Below are 24,143 nucleotides of genomic sequence, written 5' to 3'. Positions count from 1 at the left end.
GGAGGCATGACACAACCATTTGTGTACATTGAGTAAAATATTTTCAGTTGTTATTTGGTAGACTGGGACTGCAAGTTAGACAAACTGGGGCACCATTATTATAGTCAATTACAATTACAAATCTATTCAATTTTGTGATTTGTGAAACATCTGATAATTTCAGGAATGTATCATGTCAGGCTAATATGTTGGAAAGAGGTTACAGAAAAGGAAATGCAAAAAGTGTCCCACTTTTTCTGAATTCACTTAATTAAATAACAGGACTAATAACAGGACTACATATTTTTTTTTGCAGGATATACTGTAGCACTACAAGAACCAGAGCCCTGCCTAACCTAAGTACAGGGTGGTCCCTATTGTAAACTGGATATCTTTCCTCCATTGGAAAAGCCTATAAAACTGCCCCACTTTAGCTAACCCACGCTGTCCTATTTAGTAAAAAAATTACAAAATTACAAAATGTAAACATAATATTGGCAACTTTTTAAAATGTATTTTCATGCACCAGTACATAGTAGGCACATTTACAATTTGGCACTGTGCATTATGTATGAGTTTTATAACCTTAACATCAAAACTGAAGAAAAAATGTCGTAACAATAGTTTAGATTTTCTCTTGTCAGACCAATAAATAAACGCCTCAGGATTAAGCTGTCTTAGTTTATAAGATGTCCACTCTGATATGAATTCACCCTACAATGTATGAAAGAATGGACATTTTTACAAGTATCGACTGATACCGACCCGTTATAGTCGGAGGTAGGGTAACGTTACACTCTGCCAAAATTCATCGCCTTGCAACTCAACTCCTTTGAGTATCGTGGAGTTGAGAATTCTTTGCGAGGGAGCAAAAACCTGTGGAAATGCTGCAGAACAAAAGTCTCGGAAGGATTTTATATCGATGCCTCTTTCACTCGGGCAGTTGCGGAGGGGCACTATGGCACGGACTTGTTAGCGTGTAACACCCGGTGTTTGAGTCGTGGAATGGAGTTCCGTTGATTCTGTCCAGTCAGTAAATATTTTATCGTTGGTATCGTTCTCTTTTGCTACACAGTGAAATAAATCGGGACCACAAACCCGAACATCATGGCAGAAAATATTGTAAGTATGACAGCGCATTATAGTTAAAGCTAAAATATTTAGGATTGATTGCCAGCTAGCTAACGTTACCAAAGTCTGACCAGCGGAGTGATGAGGCAGCAGAATTAGCCATTTGCTAGCTAACATAGTTAGCATCTCACTAGACTGACAGGGCCTAGATAACCGCTAACTCCCTCTGTTATCAAGCTTACCTAGCTAGTTAGTCAGACATCTTTTATTTCAAATTTGCCAACATGTTACATTACGGTGGCTCAGTTTACGTTAACCTGTCATAGCTATTTATTAGAAAAATAGTTAAATCGTGTGTTAGCTAGGGAGCTAACTATCTTTGTAACTATTGGTTTTGAAAAATGCGTGGACGTTCACTTTGACAAAGGCACATTGCTGTTGACGTTGTTAGCTAACGTTACCTACCTAAGCAGCTAACACGTTTTATCAACATTCCCTGGCCCCCATTGTTTTTTTGCAAGAAAGAAGTGATAGCTTCTGTAGCTAGCTAACTTTGTTAAAAGTTACATTATCTAGTCAGTGTTCATAGCGACCTTGTCTTCAACTTGTGCCTAAAAATAGTTTTAGATAGCTAATTACTTAGTCACGAGTTGGCTGGCTTGCTAGCTAAATAATTAACGTTAGTTAGCTTGCTAAGTTATACTGTTTAGGGTTGTTTTCCCTGTTCATTCGAGATTAAACAATCCAGCGAGCTAACGTACCTACAGTAATTATTTAAAAACCAGTCAGCCCATGACAGAAGCTGCTCATATCATGTCCTTTACAATTCTTAGCTAACTAAACGAGGTAATTCACCATCACAACCAAATTATTGCTTGTTAATTATAACCACTGTGTCACTACATCAATGAACGACGGGTGCCAACGACCCTCCACCCTCACCCACATTTCTGCACTGTCATGACCCTGGCACTGACAGCTCTAGCAGAAAAATCTAGCTAAATAGTTACAGCAGTGTCCTGTTTTCAGTGGGTCAGTGACAAATGTCAGCGAGACAGTTTGGGGTGTTAAAAAAATTAGCTGATGAGTCAAATCACATTTTATTTGTCATGTGCTTTGTAAACAAGTGTAGACTGCCAGTGAAATGCTCACTTACAGGTTGTTTGCCAACAATAGAGTTAAAGGTAAAAACAACAACATAGAAATAGTGACACAAATACAAAGTGAATGACAATAATGAGTTAAAAATAACATGGCTGAATACAAGGAGTACCAGTACTGAGTCGATGTGCAGGGGTACATGGTAATGTAGCTATGTGTACATAAACGTAGGGGTAAAGTGACTAGGTGACAGGATAGATAGACAGTAGCAACAGCAGCGTATGTGAAAGTGTGCTTGTGGCGTGAGTAAGCGTGTGTGTGTGTGGGCATATGTAGTGTGTGTTGGGGTGTCAGTGTAATAAGTATGTGTGGATAGAGTCCAGTGTGTGTGCATAGTTAGTGCAAAAAAGGGTCAATGCAGGTAGTCCGGGTAGCCATTTGATGAGCTGTTTAGCAGTCTTATGGCTTGTGGGTAGCAGCTGTTCAGGGTCCTGTTGGTTCCAGACTTGGTGCGCTGGTACCGCTTGCATTGCGGTAGCAGAGAGAATGAACAGTTTATGCCATGGGTGGCTGGAGTTTTTGACAATTGCTTTCCCCCTTCCACTGACAGCCTGGTATAGAGGTCCGTACTCACCACCCTCTGTAGTGCCTTGCAGTCGGGTGCCTTGCAGTTGCTGTACCTAGCGGGGATGCAGCCAGTCAAGATGCTCTCAATGGTGCAGCTGTAGAACTTTTTGAGAATTTGCGTTATCTTTTCATTGGTGATGAGTCATGATCAATATGGTTTTCCAATGTGTTTGGTTAAGCAATCTACATTTAGGAGATAATGGAAATGATAGATTATGATGTGCAGAAATGTAATATTTTTCCTAATTTACAGATCATCCGGGTTCAGTCCCCGAACGGGATGAAGAAGATCCCCGCCACCAAGAAAGAGACAGCAGCCGCTTTCCTCAATAAGGTATGGAAACATGACATGAAGACGAACATAGGCTCTTAGTGGTATTGTAGGCTATATGGTTGGGCTCTGTACAAAAACAAACTATTCTCCACAAACACATGGAAAACTTGTGGTTCTTTCTGTCATTCTGTAGTCATATTAATAGCACATTCTGTCTAACTGCTTTTGGCCAGGTAGCATCAGAAGATTGACATCTTTCTCTGTCTTTCTCACTCTCTCTCCCTGTGCCCAGCCTGTGCTCAAGCTCAGTGTTAATTTATGAGGTAGGCTGCTCTGCAGGAAAGGGAGACTATTTCTGCAGTGTCCCCCCTCACCTGTGCACTTTGCAGCTAATGAGAGTGAGCCATCCACTGTAGAAGGATCCAATGCATGGCTCAGCAGAGACCTGTGGTTGTTATGTCAAATCAAATCAATCTTTATTTGTCACATGCGTCGAATACAAGAAGTGTGGACTTTACCGTGAAATGCTTACTTACCCTTAACCGACAGTGCAGTTCAAGAAGAAGAGAATATTTACCAAGTAGACTAAAATAAAAAGTAACACAATAAGAATAACAATATCGAGTTGGTTGGTGTACAGGCTAGTTGAGGTAATCTGTACATGTAGGTGGGGGTGAAGTGACTATGCGTAGGTAACAAACAAACAGCGAGTAGCAGCAGTGTACAAAAGGGAGGGGGGTCAACATAAAATGTCCGGTGATGATTTTATGAATTGTTCAGCGGTCTTATGGCTTGGGGGTAGAAGCTGTTGAGGAGCCTTTTGGTCCTAGACTTGGCACTCCGGTACCGCTTGCTGTGCGGTAGTAGAGAAAAGTCTATAACTTGGGTGACTGGAGTCTCTGACAATTTTATTGGCTTTCCTCTGACACTGCCTATTATATACAGTGGGGAGAACAAGTATTTGATACACTGCCGATTTTGCAGGTTTTCCTACTTACAAAGCATGTAGAGGTCTGTAATTTTTATCATAGGTACACTTCAACTGTGAGAGACGGAATCTAAAACAAAAATCCAGAAAATCACATTGTATGATTTTTAAATAATTAATTTGCATTTTATTGCATGACATAAGTATTTGATCACCTACCAACCAGTAAGAATTCCGGCTCTCACAGACCTGTTAGTTTTTCTTTAAGAAGCCCTCCTGTTCTCCACTCATTACCTGTATTAACTGCACCTGTTTGAACTCGTTACCTGTATAAAAGACACCTGTCCACACACTCAATCAAACAGATTCCAACCTCTCCACAATGGCCAAGACCAGAGAGCTGTGTAAGGACATCAGGGATAAAATTGTAGACCTGCACAAGGCTGGGATGGGCTACAGGACAATAGGCAAGCAGCTTGGTGAGAAGGAAACAACTGTTGGCGCAATTATTAGAAAATGGAAGAAGTTCAAGATGACGGTCAATCACCCTCGGTCTGGGGCTCCATGCAAGATTTCACCTCGTGGGGCATCAATGATCATGAGGAAGGTGAGGGATCAGCCCAGAACTACACGGCAGGACCTGGTCAATGACCTGAAGAGAGCTGGGACCACAGTCTCAAAGAAAACCATTAGTAACACACTACGCCGTCATGGATTAAAATCCTGCAGCGCACGCAAGGTCCCCCTGCTTAAGCCAGTGCATGTCCAGGCCTGTCTGAAGTTTGCCAATGACCATCTGGATGATCCAGAGGAGGAATGGGAGAAGGTCATGTGGTCTGATGAGACAAAAATAGAGCTTTTTGGTCTAACTCCACTCGCCGTGTTTGGAGGAAGAAGAAGTATGAGTACAACCCCAAGAACACCATCCCAACCGTGAAGCATGGAGGTGGAAACATAATTCTTTGGGGATGCTTTTCTGCAAAGGGGACAGGACGACTGCACCGTATTGAGGGGAGGATGGATGGGGCCATGTATCGCGAGATCTTGGCCAACAACCTCCTTCCCTCAGTAAGAGCATTGAAGATGGGTCGTGGCTGGGTCTTCCAGCATGACAACGACACGAAGCACACAGCCATGGCAACTAAGGAGTGGCTCCGTAAGAAGCATCTCAAGGTCCTGGAGTGGCCTAGCCAGTCTCCAGACCTGAACCCAATAGAAAATCTTTGGAGGGAGCTGAAAGTCCGTATTGCCCAGCGACAGCCCCGAAACCTGAAGGATCTGGAGAAGATCTGTAGGGAGGAGTGGGCCAAAATCCCTGCTGCAGTGTGTGCAAACCTAGTCAAGAACTACAGGAAATGTATGATCTCTGTAATTGCAAACAAAGGTTTCTGTACCAAATATTAAGTTCTGCTTTTCTGATGTATCAAATACTTATGTCATGCAATAAAATGCAAATTAATTACTTAAAAATCATACAATGTGATTTTCTGGATTTTTGTTTTAGATTCCGTCTCTCATAGTTGAAGTGTACCTATGATAAAAATTACAGACCTCTACATGCTTTGTAAGTAGGAAAACCTGCAAAATCGGCAGTGTATCAAATACTTGTTCTCCCCACTGTAGGTCTTGGATGGCAGGAAACTGGGCCGTTCGCATTACCCTCTAGCGCCTTACGGTCAGATGCCGAGCAGTTGCCATACCAGGCAGTGACTCAACTGGTCAGGATGCTCTCGATGGTGCAGCTGTAGAACCTATGTGGAGAGGGAGCTGGGTGTTAGAGGGAGCGGGAGAGCTGTGTATTATTGCAATTACTTTGAACAGTGGTTTATAAATAGCTGTATCACATCCGCATGCTTGCTTGCCTGCCAGTCTTGACCACAACGGGACCTCAGTGTAACGCTCGTCGTTAGGTGGAAGAGAGGAGGACCAAATTGCAGCGTGGTACGTTTCCATATTTATTGGAATACTTAACAACACGAACAAAACAATAAACAGAAAATGAAACTAACGACACTACAGACCTGAACATAGAGACAATGAACGCAACGAACAGGAACAATCACCCACAAACAAACAGTGAAAACAGTCAACCTTAATATGGTTCCCAATCAGAGACAATGACAAACACCTGCCCCTGATTGAGAACCATATTAGGCCAAACAATAAACCCAACATAGAAACACATAACATAGAATGCCCACCCAGCTCACGTCCTGACCAACTAAACAAGACTGAACAAAGGAAATAAGGTCAGGTACGTGACACTCAGCGACTGTGAGACAGTATTGGGTAGGAAATAGAGGTCGACCGATTATGATTTTTCATCACCGATACCGATTATTGGAGGACCAAAAAAGCCGATTCCGGGGCCTCCCGGGTGGCGCAGTGGTCTAGGGCACTGCATCGCAGTGCTAGCTGCGCCACCAGAGTCTCTGGGTTCGCGCCCAGGCTCTGTCGCGACCGGAATGTCCGTGGGGCGACGCACAATTGTCATAGCGTCGTCCGGGTTAGGGAGGGTTTGGCCGGTAGGGATATCCTTGTCTCATCGCGCTCCAGTGACTCCTGTGGCGGGCCGGGCGCAGTGCGCGCTAACCAAGGGGGCCAGGTACATGGTGTTTCCTCCGACACATTGGTGCGGCTGGCTTCCGGGTTGGAGGCGCGCTGTGTTAAGAAGCAGTGCGGCATGGTTGGGTTGTGCTTCGGAGGACGCATGGCTTTCGACCTTCGTCTCTCCCGAGCCCGTACGGAAGTTGTAGCGATGAGACAAGATAGTAATTACTAGCGATTGGATACCATGAAAAATTGGGGAGAAAATGGGATAAGAAATGTTTAAAAAAAGCCGATTCCGATTAATCGTCCGATTTAAAAAATAAATAATAATAATTGGTATTTGTAATAATGACAATTACAACAATACTGAATGAACACTTATTTTAACTTAATATAATACATCAATAAAATCAATTTAGCCTCAAATAATGAAACATGTTCAATTTGGTTTAAATAATGCAAAAACAAAGTGTTGGAGAAGAAAGTAAAATTCCAATATGTGCCATGTAAAAAAAGCTAACGTTTAAGTTCCTTGCTCAGAACATGCGAACATATGAAAGCTGGTGGTTCCTTTTAACATGAGTCTTCAATATTCCCAGGTAAGAAGTTTTAGGTTGTAGTTATTATAGGACTATTTCTCTCTATACCATTTGTATTTCATATACCTTTGACTATTGGATGTTCTTATATGCACTTTAGTATTGCCAGTGTAACAGTACAGCTTCTGTCCCTCTCCTCGCCCCTACCTGGGCTCGAACCAGGAACACATCGACAACAACCACCCTCGAAGCATCGTTGCCCATCGCTCCACAAAAGCCGCGGCCCTTGCAGAGCAAGGGGAACAACCACTCCAAGTCTCAGAGCGAGTGACGTCACCGATTGAAAATGCTATTAGTGCACACCCCGCTAACTAGCTAGCCATTTCACATCAGTTACAGCAGCCTAATCTCGGGAGTTGATAGGCTTGAAGTCATAAACAGCTCAATGCTTGAAGCATTGTCAAGAGCTGCTGGAAAAACGCTAGAAAGTGCTGTTTGAATGAATGCTTACGAGCCTGCTGCTGCCTACCACCGCTCAGTCAGACTGCTCTATCAAATCAGACTTAATTATAACATAATAACACACAGAAATACGAGCCTTTGGTCATTAATATGGTCGAATCCAGAAACTATAATTTCGAAAACAAAACATTTATTATTTTCAACGTTTGAAACGTAGACCACTGCGCCACCCGGGAGGCCCCGGAATCGGCTTTTTTGGTCCTCCAAAAATCGGTATCGGTGATGAAAAATCATAATCGGTCGACCTCTATTTCCTACCCAATACTGTCTCACAGTCGCTGAGTGTCACGTTCCTGACCTTATTTCCTTTGTTCAGTCTTGTTTAGTTGGTCAGGACGTGAGCTGGGTGGGCATTCTATGTTATGTGTTTCAACGCATATTTAGCGGCACAAATCGTGGTTATACAATGTGAATAGTAGCCAAAATGCAAACAAAATGTCGGGAGAAATCTTGGGAGAGGCACCTAATCTAATCAATAACTAATCATAAACTTGACTAAAAAATTCAGGTTGGACAGCAAATGAAAGATACATTAGTTCTTAATGCAACCGCTGTTAGATTTTTTAAATTAACGTTATTACGACATACAGCGTGCGTTAAAGCGAGACCGCACCGAAATTAATGGCGGAATAATAGTTTAACATTTTTCAACAGAACAACGAATTAACATCATAAATAGTTCTTACTATTTGATGAGCTTCCATCAGAATCTTGTGCAAGTTGTCCTTTGTCCAGAATAATCGTTGCTCGGTTGTAGATTGTCGTCTTCAACTTTGGAATTAGCAGCAAACATTAGCCATGTGGCGAAGACGTGTCCAACTCACCATAACGCAGCACAAATAAAATACCGAAAATCGCAATATACTGATATAAACTGATATAACTCGGTTTAAAATAACTACATTATGATGTTTTTAACACCTATATCGAATAAAATCAGAGCCGGATATATCTAACGCCTATAACGAGAGCTTTTCAGAATGCAATCCTGAGGTCTGGCTTGCGTCATGACGAACGTTGAAAAGACTGCACACCCGGTTCCAAGAGCTTTTGTACGGCCTCAGATCTACCTAGACACCCCATTCCAATTCTCACTGCTTACTGACATCTAGGGGAAGGCGTATGCAGTGCATGTCGACCCATAGATTACATGCAAATTAATAAACTGACCCTGGAACAGAGTGCCCGATTTCAGATTTCTCACTTCCTGACAGGAAGTTTGCTGCAAAATGAGTTCTGTTTTACTCACAGATATAATTCAAACGGTTTTAGAAACTAGAGTGTTTTCTATCCAATAGTAATAATAATATGCATATTGTACGAGCAAGAATTGAGTACGAGGCAGTTTAATTTGGGAACGTTTTTTTACAAAGTCGAAATGGCGCCCCCCTATTGAGAAAAGGTTTTAAGAACAAATTCTTATTTTCAATGACTGCCTTGGAACAGTGGGTTAACTGCCTTGTTCAGGGGCAGAACAACAGAATTGTACCTTGTCAGCTCGGGGATTCGAACTTGCAACCTTTCGGTTACTAGTCCAACCGATTTCCGATTGTTATGAAAACTTGAAATCGGCCCTAATTAATCGGCAATTCCGATTAATCGGTCGACCTCTAGTAGGAAATCAAGGAAATACCTTAGTTGTCTGAACTGCTGACTGCCTCTAAGTGGGCACCCCACCACTGTTTTGGTAAAGAACTGAGTGATGGGGCTTGAGAAATGGAACCACTTTCAAACTCATAGACCGAGCTTTCATAGACACACTGCACCACCTCTCTCCCTTCTCTCATGAGGAAATTCTTAGCTCCATGAGACCCGACGGTAACTGCAGAGTCAAGAGTGGGAACATTTTTGAGTAAATACGGGGCTCTGTCCTTGAACTGGCTCCAGTGTCTAATGCCATCAATAACGTCAAGGTCCACAGAGACCGAGCTATGGATCCAAAGAATATCCATCCATGACATCAATATTATAGGTAACCATGTTTTGAAGCTACACAGTGTTTGTTTACAATTATATAGTTTACAAACAATGGAGTAAAATAAGCTTATATTTTGTGTTTTGATGGAGTAAGTAAGATAGTTGAACTAAGCTCATTAAGCATTTATACGTTATATTCTTCAAGAATCAATGGGTACATATCATTTAAGTCAACAAATTGATGTACCAATTTCAGATTGCCCATTAAACTCAATTCCAATATCAGTGGCTGAAAAAGAAGTTACCGGCTGTTTGGTCATAGTGGAGAAGGGTTGCCTTGCCTGCGGCAGAACCCTATTAAAAATGAATGTCTTTCAGTTAAAACAGAAATGTGTTGCAGGTCAATGGAGAGAGTAGTCTAATTTGTATTCCCTGCCTCTGATGTGCTGTCAATCAGTCAGTGATAGGGAGAGTTGCATGAAGAGCCCAGAGAGGCACTGTGTCTGATCAGACGGGGAGGGAGGGATTTTCCCAGACGCATTCATACATTATATCCCTTTGTATGTCATTGTTATATTTATGCTGATATAGGCTAGACCACTACTGTTGTCTTGCCCATAAGAACAAAGGCACTGCACTGTCTTCTCAGCTTTGAATAAGCTGCATTTTTGTGACCTGTGTATGGCTGACATGATTTTTACCTTGAGCAGTCTACTTACGAGACTTTTCGTAAAAATACACTCACAGGGCTTTACCGTGCTACCACTTTGGCCGCATAAGCTCCTAAATATTTTAGTGCGCTATCTGGAATTTTAATTTGGGAGGACCTGTGCCCCTAGGAAGAAAAAAAGAAAGTATTTTGTCATTGCTAGCGATTCTTATCATATATACCTTGAATATTTTTCATTGCTCCGAGACTTATTTATTTGCTCTTTCATTTTTCAACATGGGCGCACATGATGTCAAAAGGTGATAGTCCAGGTTTTTATCCTCAATACTGTGTGTAACAGTGGTAACACCAAGTAAAACTGAAATGATAACTTAAAACACAAAATATAAATATCCATTAACAAACTTCTTATAGCTTAGACTCATTTCATGTCTAATGCCCGAGAAGCCGGTGTTTGGCGGATATATTGACCGCGCCAATATATCCTCCAAACACTGGCTTCGATCACTTTTATACAATGGGTTATCAACATATTCAAATAATGATTTACATGTTTTCATTAAACATTTTATTTTGATGAATTTATTAATTTCAGCCTTCCACAAGATACAGTCCTAACCCAAATTTAGGGTTGATACCCAAGACGGCTGGTCGTTCGTTCTATCAGTTTGTTTGCCAGAGAAGCGACCCAGTGGTTAGGTCTTTTTGTTCTGTATCTATGGACACGACCCAGTCGTGCTTTCGACAATGCCAAGCATCAAGAATATATCTGTGACAGGTTGGTCGTAGGGATATTAGTTGAAGCTTCTCTGACAACTCCTTATCTAACACCTGACTTGACACTCGACAAAGTGGTAGAGCTTGTGAGATAGTCAGAGCAAGTAAAGGGGCTCAGGTCAGCACATACCCTCAGCTGGTCTTTGTTCTTCTTGGGTACGAGGACCATAAGAGCACACCACTCTGTGGGCTCCCCAGCATGGGCACTGAAACACGTCTGGTGAGTGGTGTGATCAGGGAGCCCACCGAGTGGTGTGCTCTTATGGTCCTGGTACCCAAGAAGAACAAAGACCAGCTGAGGGAAGGTGTTGACCTGAGACGGTTAACCTCTCTAGGGTACGTGAGACGTTAGCGTCCCACCTCTTCAACAGCCAGTGAAAGTGCAGGGCGCCAAATTCAAAACAACAGAAATCCCATAATTAAAATTCCTCAAACATACATTTTACACCATTTTAAAGATACACTTGTTGTAAATCCAGCCACAGTGTCCGATTTCAAAAAAGCTTTACGACGAAAGCAAACCAAACGATTATGTTAGGTGAGTGCCTATTCACAGAATAACACATCAATTTTTCCAGCCAAAGAGAGGATTCACAAAAAGCTGAAATATAGATCAGATGACACTCATAGGACTTCATGTTACACAATACATGTATGTTTTGTTCATATTTATATCCAAAAATCTGAGTTTACATTGGCGCCTTACGTTCAGAAGTCACAAAACATCCTTTGATTTTGCAGAGAGCCACATCAATTTACAGGAATACTCATAATAAACATTGCTAAAAGATACAAATGTAATGCTGGAATTTTAGATGCACTTCTCCTTAATGCAACCGCTGTGTCAGATTTCAAAAAAGCTTTATGAAAAAAGCAAACCATGCAATAATCTGAGTCGGCGCTCAGAGCCCAATCAAGACACAAATATAGCCGCCATATTATGCAGTCAACAGAAGTAACAATATAAACATTCACTTACCTTTGATGATCTTCATCAGAATGCACTCCCAGGAATCCCAGTTCCACAATAAATGTTTGTTTTGTTCGATAATATCCATCATTTATGTCCAAATTCCTCCTTGTGGTTCTAACGTTCAGTACACTTTCCAAACTCACGACGCGCGGGCAGGTCCAGCGGAAAGTACGAACAAAAAGTTATATTACAGTCCGTAAAAACATGACAAACTAAGTATTGAATCAATCTTCAGGATGTTTTTAACATAATTCTTAAGTAATGTTCCAACCGGAGTATTCATGTGTCTTCAGAGATTGCGATGGAACAGACCTCGCTCTCACGTGAACGCGCATGGTCACTTCATGGCAGACCTGACTCATTCCTCTCTCCTTCAGGCCCACTAAACAGTAGAGGCATCAGACAAGGTTCTAACGACTGTTGACATCTAGTGGAAGCATTAGGAAGTGCAACATTACCAATATCCCACTGTATCCTCAATAGGAGTTGAGTTGAAAATCGACCAACCTCAGATTTCTCACTTCCTGGTTGGATTTTTTCTCAGGTTTTTGCCTGCCTGATGTGTTCTGTTATACTCACAGACATAATTCAAACAGTTTTAGAAACTTCAGAGTGTTTTCTATCCAAATCTACTAATAATATGCATATTCTAGCTTTTATGGCTTTGTATCAGGCCGTTTACTCTGGGCATGCTTTTCATCCGGACGTGAAAATACTGCTCCCTACCCCAAAGAAGTTGGGAAAAGGGAGAAATATATTCTACCCACCATAGACGATAGCCTGCCTAAGCTTACTGGTGCCAAGGTGTTTTTCTCTTTTGGATGCATCAAGTGGCTTCTGGCAGATTCCACTAGACAGAGTGCCAAGCTTACCACATTTATAACGTCTTTTGGAAGGTACCGTTTCAACAACCTTCCATTTGGAATCAATAGTGCCCCAGAAATCTTCCAGCGTGAGTTAAGAGCTCCTGATGAACCAAGAAGGTGTGGCTATTTACATGGATAATATGCTTATTTACTCAGACGCCAGAGGATGAGGTGAGACTCCAGAACCCAATGCACACTGGAGAAAGCTCAACCCGACAAATGTCTACTGCGTCAGAAACGGTTTGACTACCTAGGACACTGCATCAACAAGAATGACATTTCTCCTGATGAAACCAAGATCCATGCTGTCAAGTAATGTCTGATCTGAGGAGGATCCTTGGTATGATTCACTAACTAAGCAGTTACCTAATGGGTCTAGCCGATGTCAACAAACTACTCAACGACTCTGCTCGGGTGATTCAACATTGATGTGGAGTACAGTGCAGGAGCAGGCCTTTAGGAAGGTAAAGCAACTCGTCAGTCACCTGTACTGGCATCTGTGATATTACAGAGCCTACCATAGTCAGTGCTGATGCCAGTAGTTATGGGTTAGACGGGGTCCTACTACAAAAACAAGATGGACACTTAAAGCCAGTAGCTTATTGCTCCAGGACTCTCACAGATTCAGAGAAGCGCTATGCACAGATAGAAAAGGAGTGTCTCGCAGCAGTCTGGGCATGTGAGAAGTTTACCAGATATATGTATGGCTCCTACATTCGCACTGCAGAGTGATCACAAACACTAATAAACTGTAAATACCTTGACTTTGTGCCTTTGTGGTGTCAGAGACTGTTGATGCGCATGATGCGTTTTATAACCCTACAGCCGAGTATTTGCCGGGAAACCGCTTGTTATAGCAGACTCCCTTTCCAGACATCCCCAGGCAGCTGTTACACGAGAGATCGCAGATCTGACCAGTGAAATCGAGGCCTATGAGGATGCAGTTTGTACAGCATGGCCTATCTCACCCACCGAGCTTGATGTCGTCAAGAAGCAGACCCAACCGGATGCAAAGCTGCAGATGGTTAAACACCATAGGGCGGTGCACAATTCGCCCAGCATCGTTAGGGGTTGACCGGGGTAGGCCGTCATTGTAAATAGGAATTTGTTCTTAACTGACTTGCATAGTTGAATAGAAAATAAAAAACCTCACAAGGACAAGTGTTGTATGGTAATAAAATAGTAACGCCTCAAGACATGAGAACTGGGGGCGGGGTAACCTAGCGGTTATGAGCGTTGTGCCAGTAACTGAAAGCTCACCGGTTCGAAGACCAGGTGAAGAATGTTGACGTGCCCTTGAGCAAGGCACTTAACCGCTACATTATCGGTGGGTTGAGCAAACGTAGGCTAATGCGATTAGCATGAGGTTGTAAGTAACAACATTTCCCAGGACATAGACATATCTGATATTGGCAGAAAGCTTAAATTCTTGTTAATTTAACTGCACTGGCCAATTTACAGTAGCTATTACTGTGAAAGAATACCATGCTAATGTTTGAGGAGAGTGCACAGTTATGAACTTAAAGTTATTAATAAACCAATTAGGCACATTTGGGCAGTCTTGATGCACCATTTTGAAAAGAAATGCAATGGTTCATTGGATCAGTCTATAACTTTGCACATACACTGCTGCCATCTAGTGGCCAAAATCTAAATTGCACCTGGGCTGGAATAATGCATTATTGCCATTCTGTTGCATTTCAAAGATGATGGTACCAGAGCTAATGTGTTATATTTTCCTACATTTAACATTTCCACGAACTTAAGTGTTTCCTTTCAAATGGTACCAAGAATATGCATATCCTTGCTTCAGGTCCTAAGCTACAGGCAGTTAGATTTGGGTATGTCATTTTAGGTGGAAATTGAAAAAAAGGGTTGGATCCTTAAGAGGTTTTAACTCTAATTTCTCCTGTAAGTCGCTCTAGATGAGAGCGTCTGCTAAAAGACCAATGTAAACTGAGATGTTGAAGTGCATGCACGGCGGCCATCAAGGCATTGTGAAGTTTCGTGTGGGTATGGATGGCCTGGAATAAGTAAAAACATCCAGGAAATTGTAAGAACATGCAAAGACTGCCAGGAGTCTAAACCTACTCAGAGGAGGGAATTTCTTGAATTTCTTTTCTGCAAATTGTTTTGATAAACTTGGGAATTCATTTTCCCGTCGACGATAGCAAGCTGTCCAGGCCCTGAGGCAGCAAAGCAGTCCCAAACCACGATGCTCCCTCCACCATACTTTACAGTTGGGATGAGGTTTTGATGTTGGAGTGCTGTGCTTTTTTTTTCTCTCCGCTCATTGTGTTGTGTGTTCCTTCCAAACAACTCAACTGTAGTTTCATCTGTCCACAGAATATTTTGCCAGTAGCGCTGTGGAACATCCAGGTGCACTTTTGCATACTTCAGACGTGCAGCAATGGGTTTTTTTGGACAACAGTGGCTTCTTCCGTGGTGTCCTCCCATGAACCCCATTCTTGTTTAGTGTTTTACGTATCGTAGACTCGTCAACAGAGGTGTTGGCATGTTCCAGAAATTTCTATAAGTTTTTAGCTGACACTCTCAGATTCTTCTGCGCTGTGCTCTTGCAGTCATCTTTGCAGGGTGGCCACTCCTAAGGAGAGTAGCAACAGTGCTAAACTTTCTCCACTTTATAGACAATTTGTGGACTGATGAACATCAAGGCTTTTAGAGATACTTTTGTAACCCTTTCCAGCTTCATGCAAGTCAACAATTCTTCTGAGAGCTCTTTTGTTTGAGGCATGGTTCACATCAGGCAATGCTTCTTATGAATAGCAAACTCAAATTTTGTACGTGTTTTTTATCGGGCAAGGCAGCTCTAACCAACATTCAATCTCGTCTCATTGATTGGTCTCCAGGTTAGTTGACTCCTGACTCCAATTAGCTTTTGGAGAAGTCATTAGCCTAGGGGTTCACTCACTTTTCCCAACCTACACTGTGAATATTTAAATTATGTATTCAATATAGACAAGAAAAATACAATTTGTTATTAGTTTAAGCACACTGTCTATTGTTGTAACTTAGATGAAAATCAGATATAATTTCATGACTAATTTATGCAGAAATCCAGGTAATTCCAAAGGGTTCACATACTTTTTCTTGCCACTGTAGTTAGTGTTGAAGAAACCAGACTGTTTTAAGGAATGTTTAAAGACAGAAAATGAGTTGATACATTTTTTAAGGGGAAAAAAGTTTATTACGGAGTGATGAACTAGAAACAGTATGTGATGTTTTGACATTTTAGAAACTCATCTTAAGACTCAAAGGAACTATTTTATTTTAGAGTATGGCGCAAGTATAGGCATGACGTCAAAGGTGATTGAGCAAGTCAGTCTGCGTTCATCCGTTCATAAGTCCAGTTAATGTTTCTACTTAGATTTTTTTAAAACCTTTTTAATTAGGCAAGTCAGTTAAAGCAAGGCCCCTAAACTCTAGTGTATTTTCTGCGCTATGCAATGATATGGGCAGCGACCATGATATGGGCAGCGACCATTTAACGCTTTTACAACATACAGAAGAAGTGCGCTGGTTATTTTATTTTAATTCAATCAATCAATCAAGTTTATTTTATATAGCCCTTCGTACATCAGCTAATATCTCGAAGTGCTGTACAAAAAACCCAAACCCAAACCCCAAACAGCAAGCAATGCAGGTGTAGAAGCACGGTGGCTAGGAAAAACTCCCTAGAAAGGCCAAAACCTAGGAAGAAACCTAGAGAGGAACCAGGCTATGAGGGGTGGCCAGTCCTCTTCTGGCTGTGCCGGGTGGAGATTATAACAGAACATGGCCAAGATGTTCAAAATGTTCATAAATGACAAGCATGGTCAAATAATAATCAGGAATACATTTCAGTTGGCTTTTCATAGCCGATAATTTAAGAGTTGAAAACAGCAGGTCTGGGACAGGTAGGGGTTCCATAACCGCAGGCAGAACAGTTGAAACTGTGACAGCAGCAAGGCCAGGTGGACTGGGGACAGCAAGGAGTCATCATGCCCGGTAGTCCTGACGTATGGTCCTAGGGCTCAGTTCCTCCGAGAGAGAGAAAGAAAGAAAGAGAGAAGGAGAGAATTAGAGAGAGCATACTTAAATTCACACAGGACACCGGATAAGACAGGAGAAGTACTCCAGATAAAACAAACTGACCCTAACCCCCCGACACATAAACTACTGCAGCATAAATACTGGAGGCTGAGACAGGAGGGGTCAGGAGACACTGTGGCCCCATCCGAAGATACCCCCGGACAGGGCCAAACAGGAAGGATATAACCCCACCCACTTTGCCAAAGCACAGCCCCCGCACCACTAGAGGGATATCTTCAACCACCAACTTACAATCCTGAGACAAGGCCGAGTATAGCCCACAAAGATCTCCACCACAGCACAAACCAAGGGGGGGCGCCAACCCAATAATTGAGAAGATCTTAACGTATTCTTTACTGACCATAATTTTTACTTGTCTGACCGCTTGCATGATGAGTTTTGCACACTACTGGTTTATCTGGGTGATGTTTTTTCTCTCCTGAATGGTCTGATTCTAGGAATCCCGGGGATCTCCAACTATATTCAATGTGCGGGACAAAATTGAGGCTATGATTAAGAAGTTGGAGTTCTTCTCTGCATTAAGAACAACACAGGTCTTTCCATCATTTGTATGATTTTTTTGTGTGCAAATGAACTCGAGCTTACGGACAATGTCAAATCTGATATAGCGAAGCACCTGAGTGAGCTGGGTGTGCGTTTACGCAGGTACTTTCCCTAACTGGACAACACAAACAACTGGATTTGTTATCCCTTTCCTGCCCTGCCTCCAGTCCACTTACCAATATCTGAACAAGAGAGCCCCATCGAAATTGCAATAAGAGGTTCTGTGCAAATGTAATTTAATCAGAAGCCACTGCCAGATTTCTGGATATGGCTGCGCTCAGAGTATCCTGCCTTGGTAAATTGCACTGTTAAGGCACTGATGCCCTTTGCAACCACCTACCTATGTGAGAGTGGATTCTCGGCCCTCACTAACACGAATACATCTAAATACAGGCACGGACTGTGTGTGGAAAATGATTTAAGACGGAGACATTCTCCAACCCAACATTGCAGTGTTATGTGCATCATTTCAAGCACACCCTTCTCATTTATCTGCGGTGCGTTATTCACAATTTCCGATGAACAAATAAGGTTTTATATGTAAGATGGTTGAATAAAGAGCAAAATTATTGATTATTATTTGTGCCCTGGTCCTATAAGAGCTCTTTGTCACAACCCGGCTCGTGGGAAGTGACAAACTCACACTCATTCTTATGTTTAAACATTTTATTGTACAGTGTGTGTGTGTGTGTGTGGCAGGCTTACAATGATGTCAAAAAACAACATTTGAGAGTGCGCTGACCCTGGTGCTAGAGGGGGTACGCAGCTGGAGGTTGAATGTTATGAAGGGGTATGGGACTATAAAACGTTTGGGAACCGCTGCTCTAAAATAAAGCTCATCATTACTTAATCTCTTTACCTAGACTCTTTCCACAGCCGTGCCATGGGTCTGGCAGGCGAGACTAATCATTATTACCCTTTTTCTACTGTCAGGTGGGCAAAGAGTTTGGTTTCACCTCCAATGGCTTCTCTATCTTCCTGAACCGCAACAAGACCGATGAGATCCAGTCCCAGAATAAGACCCTCAGCCTGCTCAAGATCAAGTGAGTTTGGAGAAACGTTAAGTTATTGTTTTAACAATCTAGTGGTGCTGCTGAGTATAGTTTTATTCATTTTTTAACACCTTAACTGCCGTTTTCTGCAATCTAGAGCAAAAAATGGCCTTAAATAGCTAGGTTTCCATCCACTTGGTGCCTATTTTAATGCAAATAATCTATGCGCACACAGAGGTGTTTCCACTAATTGGTCTTATTGCGGATAAAAATCAGTGCGTGATGACACAGTGCACACAATGTACTTCATCATGTACCGAATAAATTTCTAAAGTTCAAGATGTTACCATCACATTTTCAACTCTAATGATTTAGTTTTGTCACACGAACTGTTGCTTTAATTCGCAAATGTGCCTACTCTGGTCTTGGCAGGTGAGCTCCAGCCGATAGGTCGCAGATACAGTGCGGGTAGATGACATTATTATGGATAAAAGCGAGAATATTTGTCAAATTGCAGTCGAGCATCGATCATGTCACCAGAAGAAGACCCCCAATATTTATTGGAAAGGAGCATCAAGATCACCGTGCACTATCACCACCCTGTGAAGTTCATCACAATTTATTTCCTCTGTAGCCTAATAAACTGCATGTCGTAGTGGGAGGACTACAGCCCTATCATCGCGTGACTCCAAGTTCACTTTGATACGATGGTTATTATATCAATATTTCCACCACCGTTTCTTGCATAATTAATTTTACCAACACAAAATGATCCCATCATAATGAACAAACAACATTTATTGTGTGCATTTATAAAATTGTACCGCAACTTCCTGTTTCATCACAGCTGTCACAGTTTTGTTATATACGGTGTGCCTTTACTCACATGAAAACTGTAGATAGAAATGTGGTTAGAGATAACAAAATACTTTTAAAAAACAAACAAATTACTGTGGTGCAGTCAGTCCACAAGGTGGCGCTGCGCCCCTCTTACATTCTTTGGGGAGAGCCCTGTCACTAATTGTTAGGCTACTCCATTTAGCTAGATAAACATGTAGTCATTATTTACACTGGGTATACTAAACAATAGCCTCAATTCGTCAAGTGTTCCACAGGGATACTGGCCAATGTTGACTCCAATGCTTCCCACAGTTGTCAAGTTGGCTGGGTGTCCTTTGGGTGGTGGACCATTCTTGATACACACTGGAAACTGTTGTGCTTTAAAACCCAGCAGCATTGCAGTTCCTGACACAAACTGGTGCGCCTGGCACCTACTTTTATACCCCGTTCAAAGGCACTTAAATCTTGTCTTGCCCGTTCACCCGCTGATTGGCAAACACATACAATCCATTTCTCAAGGCTTAAAAATCCTTTATCCTGTTTCCTCCCCTTCATCTACACTGATTTAAAGTGTATTTATCAAGTGACCACAAGAAGGGATCATAGCATTCACCTGGTCAGTTTGTCAAGAACAGGTGTTCTTAATGTTTTGTACATTCAGTGTATATCGTCACTTCATTTTGTTCACTTGTTATTATCTCGGATTATCATTATGCTCATTGTGTGTGTTTCTCTAGACATGGAGACATGCTCTTCCTGTACCCGTCGGGCTCCCCAGGACCCTCCGGAGAGACCATGGACGTGGCCACGCCTCACACTTCATCACTACCCTCATCTTCATCGTCGATGATGTCACGCTCCCACTCGGCACCCCACATCCCAGAGGATGAGATTGACCAGTATCTGGCCAAGCAGGAGGGCAAGATATACAGGAACAAAGATCCACAGCTGTAAGAGATTTTATATAATTCCTGGGAAACCGTGGCACTTTAAAAAAAGGACAAAACGTCTTTTTGTGACGTCTTTTTGTCCTTTTGGAGTGCCATCGTTTCCCAATGTTCTTGAAATAGGGATTTCATTTGAAGAGATCCACAGCTGTAAGAGAGTGATTTAATTTCTGTATGTTGTATTGAAGCAAAGCTACACAGCAACAGAGATCTACAGCTGTAAGATATGTATATACAGTGGGGAGAACAAGTATTTGATACACTGCCGATTTTGCAGGTTTTCCTACTTACAAAGCATGTAGAGGTCTGTAATTTTTATCATAGGTACACTTCAACTATGAGAGATGGAATCTAAAACAAAAATCCAGAAAATCACATTGTATGATTTTTAAGTAATTAATTTGCATTTTATTGCATGACATAAGTATTTGATACATCAGAAAAGCAGAACTTAATATTTGGTACAGAAACCTTTGTTTGCAATTACAGAGATCATACGTTTCCTGTAGTTCTTGACTAGGTTTGCACACACTGCAGCAGGGATTTTGGCCCACTCCTCCCTACAGATCTTCTCCAGATCCTTCAGGTTTCGGGGCTGTCGCTGGGCAATACGGAGTTTCAGCTCCCTCCAAAGATTTTCTATTGGGTTCAGGTCTGGAGACTGGCTAGGCCACTCCAGGACCTTGAGATGCTTCTTACGGAGCCACTCCTTAGTTGCCATGGCTGTGTGCTTCGTGTCGTTGTCATGCTGGAAGACCCAGCCACGACCCATCTTCAATGCTCTTACTGAGGGAAGGAGGTTGTTGGCCAAGATCTCGCGATACATGGCCCCATCCATCCTCCCCTCAATACGGTGCAGTCGTCCTGTCCCCTTTGCAGAAAAGCATCCCCAAAGAATGATGTTTCCACCTCCATGCTTCACGGTTGGGATGGTGTTCTTGGGGTTGTACTCATACTTCTTCTTCCTCCAAACACGGCGAGTGGAGTTAGACCAAAAAGCTATATTTTTGTCTCATCAGACCACATGACCTTCTCCCATTCCTCCTCTGGATCATCCAGATGGTCATTGGCAAACTTCAGACAGGCCTGGACATGCACTGGCTTAAGCAGGGGGACCTTGCGTGCGCTGCAGGATTTTAATCCATGACGGCGTAGTGTGTTACTAATGGTTTTCTTTGAGACTGTGGTCCCAGCTCTCTTCAGGTCATTGACCAGGTCCTGCCGTGTAGTTCTGGGCTGATCCCTCACCTTCCTCATGATCATTGATGCCCCACGAGGTGAAATCTTGCATGGAGCCCCAGACCGAGGGTGATTGACCGTCATCTTGAACTTCTTCCATTTTCTAATAATTGCGCCAACAGTTGTTTCCTTCTCACCAAGCTGCTTGCCTATTGTCCTGTAGCCCATCCCAGCCTTGTGCAGGTCTACAATTTTATCCCTGATGTCCTTACACAGCTCTCTGGTCTTGGCCATTGTGGAGAGGTTGGAATCTGTTTGATTGAGTGTGTGGACAGGTGTCTTTTATACAGGTAACGAGTTCAAACAGGTGCAGTTAATACAGGTAATGAGTGGAGAACAGGAGGGCTTCTTAAAGAAAAACTAACAGGTCTGTGAGAGCCGGAATTCTTACTGGTTGGTAGGTGATCAAATACTTATGTCATGCAATAAAATGCAAATTAATTATTTAAAAATCATACAATGTGATTTTCTGGATTTTTGTTTTAGATTCCGTCTCTCACAGTTAAAGTGTACCTATGATAAAAATTACAGACCTCTACATGCTTTGTAAGTAGGAAAACCTGCAAAATCGGCAGTGTATCAAATACTTGTTCTCCCCACTGTACTTCATGTTGTATTGAAGCAAATATTTACAGGAAAAAATATCCACAGCTGCAATAGATTAATAGACTTAAAGATCTACGGCAGGGGTGTCAAACTCATTCCACGGAGGTTAATGTCTATGGGTTTTTATTTTTCCTTTCAATTAAGACCTAGACATCCAGGTGAGGGGAGTTCCATACTAAGCAGTGACCTTAATTCATCAATCAAGTTTAAGGTTGGAGCGAAAACCCACAGACACTTGGGCCTCCTTGGAATGAGTTTGACATGTGATCTGCTGAAACCGAGATCCACAGCTCTGTCGACTTAAAGGTCTACCACTGGAGACTGCTGAGGGGAGAATGGCTCATAATAATGGCTGGAATGGAGGGAATGAAATGGCATGAAACACATGGAAACCATGTATATGATTCTATTCCACTAATTCTGCTCCAGCCAATACCACGAGCCCATTCTCCACAATTAAGGTGCCACTAACTTCCTGTGGTCTACGGGAACAGAGATCCAAAGCTGTAAGATATTTCATAGACTTCCTGTATGTTCTATTGAAGCAAATATCTACAGGAACAGATATCCACAGTGTAAGAGAGACACAGCTTTGTAGACTGTAGCTAGTTATGTTATTGTATTATGGCATTCAATTGTGTCAGTGTATTGATTCAGTTCTTGTTTCAGGTGTCGACATGGATCGATGGGAAAGTGTGTGCACTGCGTACCACTAGAGGTAAGTGTGTGTTCTTTCCACCTTCATTCGTCCAACTATTACTGTTTACTTTAAAATTGTGGTTTACATGTCAGGTGTACTTCTTTGCTATACATTTAATTGTTATCTCTGTCAGCCTTTTGATGAAGAATACTTGAGCCATCTAGACCCGCCTGTCAAGCACATGTCATTCCACGCCTACATCCGTAAGCTGACAGGAGGTGCCGACAAGTGAGTAGCACCAGATGTTCTCTAGCCTGATCCCAGACCTGTTTGTGGTTTCTTGGCAACATGTTTGGCATGACAACATCCATTGAAGTTGGCAAGATTGCACAAATAGATCTGGGACCAGTCTATGCACTCTTCACTTCCCTAGCAGGAGAATTGGCCACATCCACAAGCTCTTTGTCTTTATTTATAACCTATTTTCCTTTACAGAGGGAAGTTTGTGGCCCTGGAGAATATCAGCTGTAAGATCAAGTCAGGCTGTGAGGGCCACCCTCCCTGGCCAGAGGGGATCTGCACCAAGTGCCAGCCCAGCGCCATTACCCTCAACAGACAAGTACGCCCCATAACTCCCTCCTTGCGCCAAAGGGCCTATACACACTCATGTCCTTGCTCCCAAGGGTCCATATCAATACTCCCCTTTGCTGCCAAGGCTCCATCTCAGTATTTTAAAGTGTCTTCCTCTCCTTGTCTCCTTGGCTTCATTTACATTCCCATCAGTTCAGATTAAGAGAAGATGACGAGAGGAATCCTATTGAAATACACAAGAGATTACTCAGTCACTACTCATTCCTAGTGGAGATAGTGATTTGTATAACCCGCCTCATCCCTGCTACCAGAAATACAGACATATAGACAACATCATGTTTGAGAACCACACCATCGCAGACCGTTTCCTGGACTTCTGGAGGAAGACGGGCAGCCAGAGGATGGGCTACCTGTACGGAAGGTACACAGAGCACAAAGACATCCCTCTGGCCATCAGAGCAGAGGTCGCTGCCATCTACGAACCCCCGCAGGTGAGTGCTCTGCACTCTCGGGAGTCAGTCTAATGGTTTGTTAGTGAGTTGTAGATGTAGTAAGGTTGGTTAGCCACAGGATGGCAGTAAGTTCACTTTCAATGGGGTATTGGATATTGATAAAATGCTGCTTTTGCTGGAGCAGTAATTCTATCACAGACTTAGATGCACTCCGGCATCTTAAGCACATCAAATTCATAGCATATTGCACTAATCGGATTTGTAACATATCACATGAATTGCTAAATTCGTAACCTATCACACTAAAGACGTAGTAAACAAATGGATGACGTAGTACACAAAAAACGGGGATCCATTTTGGCTCGTAAGCACCGCTTTCAAAACTA

At 42.4% G+C, this 24,143-nt stretch overlaps 1 protein-coding gene across 1 annotated transcript in view; it reads left to right on the top strand.

Annotated features, from left to right (window-relative positions):
- Positions 1–800: 800 nt before the first annotated feature.
- The window catches only part of nploc4 (NPL4 homolog, ubiquitin recognition factor), a 49,337-nt gene continuing 25,994 nt past the window's right edge, over positions 801–24,143 (top strand). Inside the window, exons 1-8 of the mRNA XM_071393866.1 lie at positions 801–1,101; positions 3,032–3,112; positions 18,384–18,493; positions 20,020–20,232; positions 22,744–22,792; positions 22,908–23,002; positions 23,210–23,333; positions 23,617–23,796. Of these exons, the coding sequence (XP_071249967.1) occupies positions 1,087–1,101; positions 3,032–3,112; positions 18,384–18,493; positions 20,020–20,232; positions 22,744–22,792; positions 22,908–23,002; positions 23,210–23,333; positions 23,617–23,796 (867 nt within the window). The 5' untranslated portion in view covers positions 801–1,086. The remainder of the gene's footprint in view (positions 1,102–3,031; positions 3,113–18,383; positions 18,494–20,019; positions 20,233–22,743; positions 22,793–22,907; positions 23,003–23,209; positions 23,334–23,616; positions 23,797–24,143) is intronic.

Source organism: Salvelinus alpinus, chromosome 3 (genome assembly GCF_045679555.1).
Source record: "Salvelinus alpinus chromosome 3, SLU_Salpinus.1, whole genome shotgun sequence".
Lineage (NCBI taxonomy): Eukaryota > Metazoa > Chordata > Actinopteri > Salmoniformes > Salmonidae > Salvelinus > Salvelinus alpinus.
Note: the sequence above shows the minus strand (reverse complement) of the source record. Positions and strands in the feature narration are given on the sequence as shown.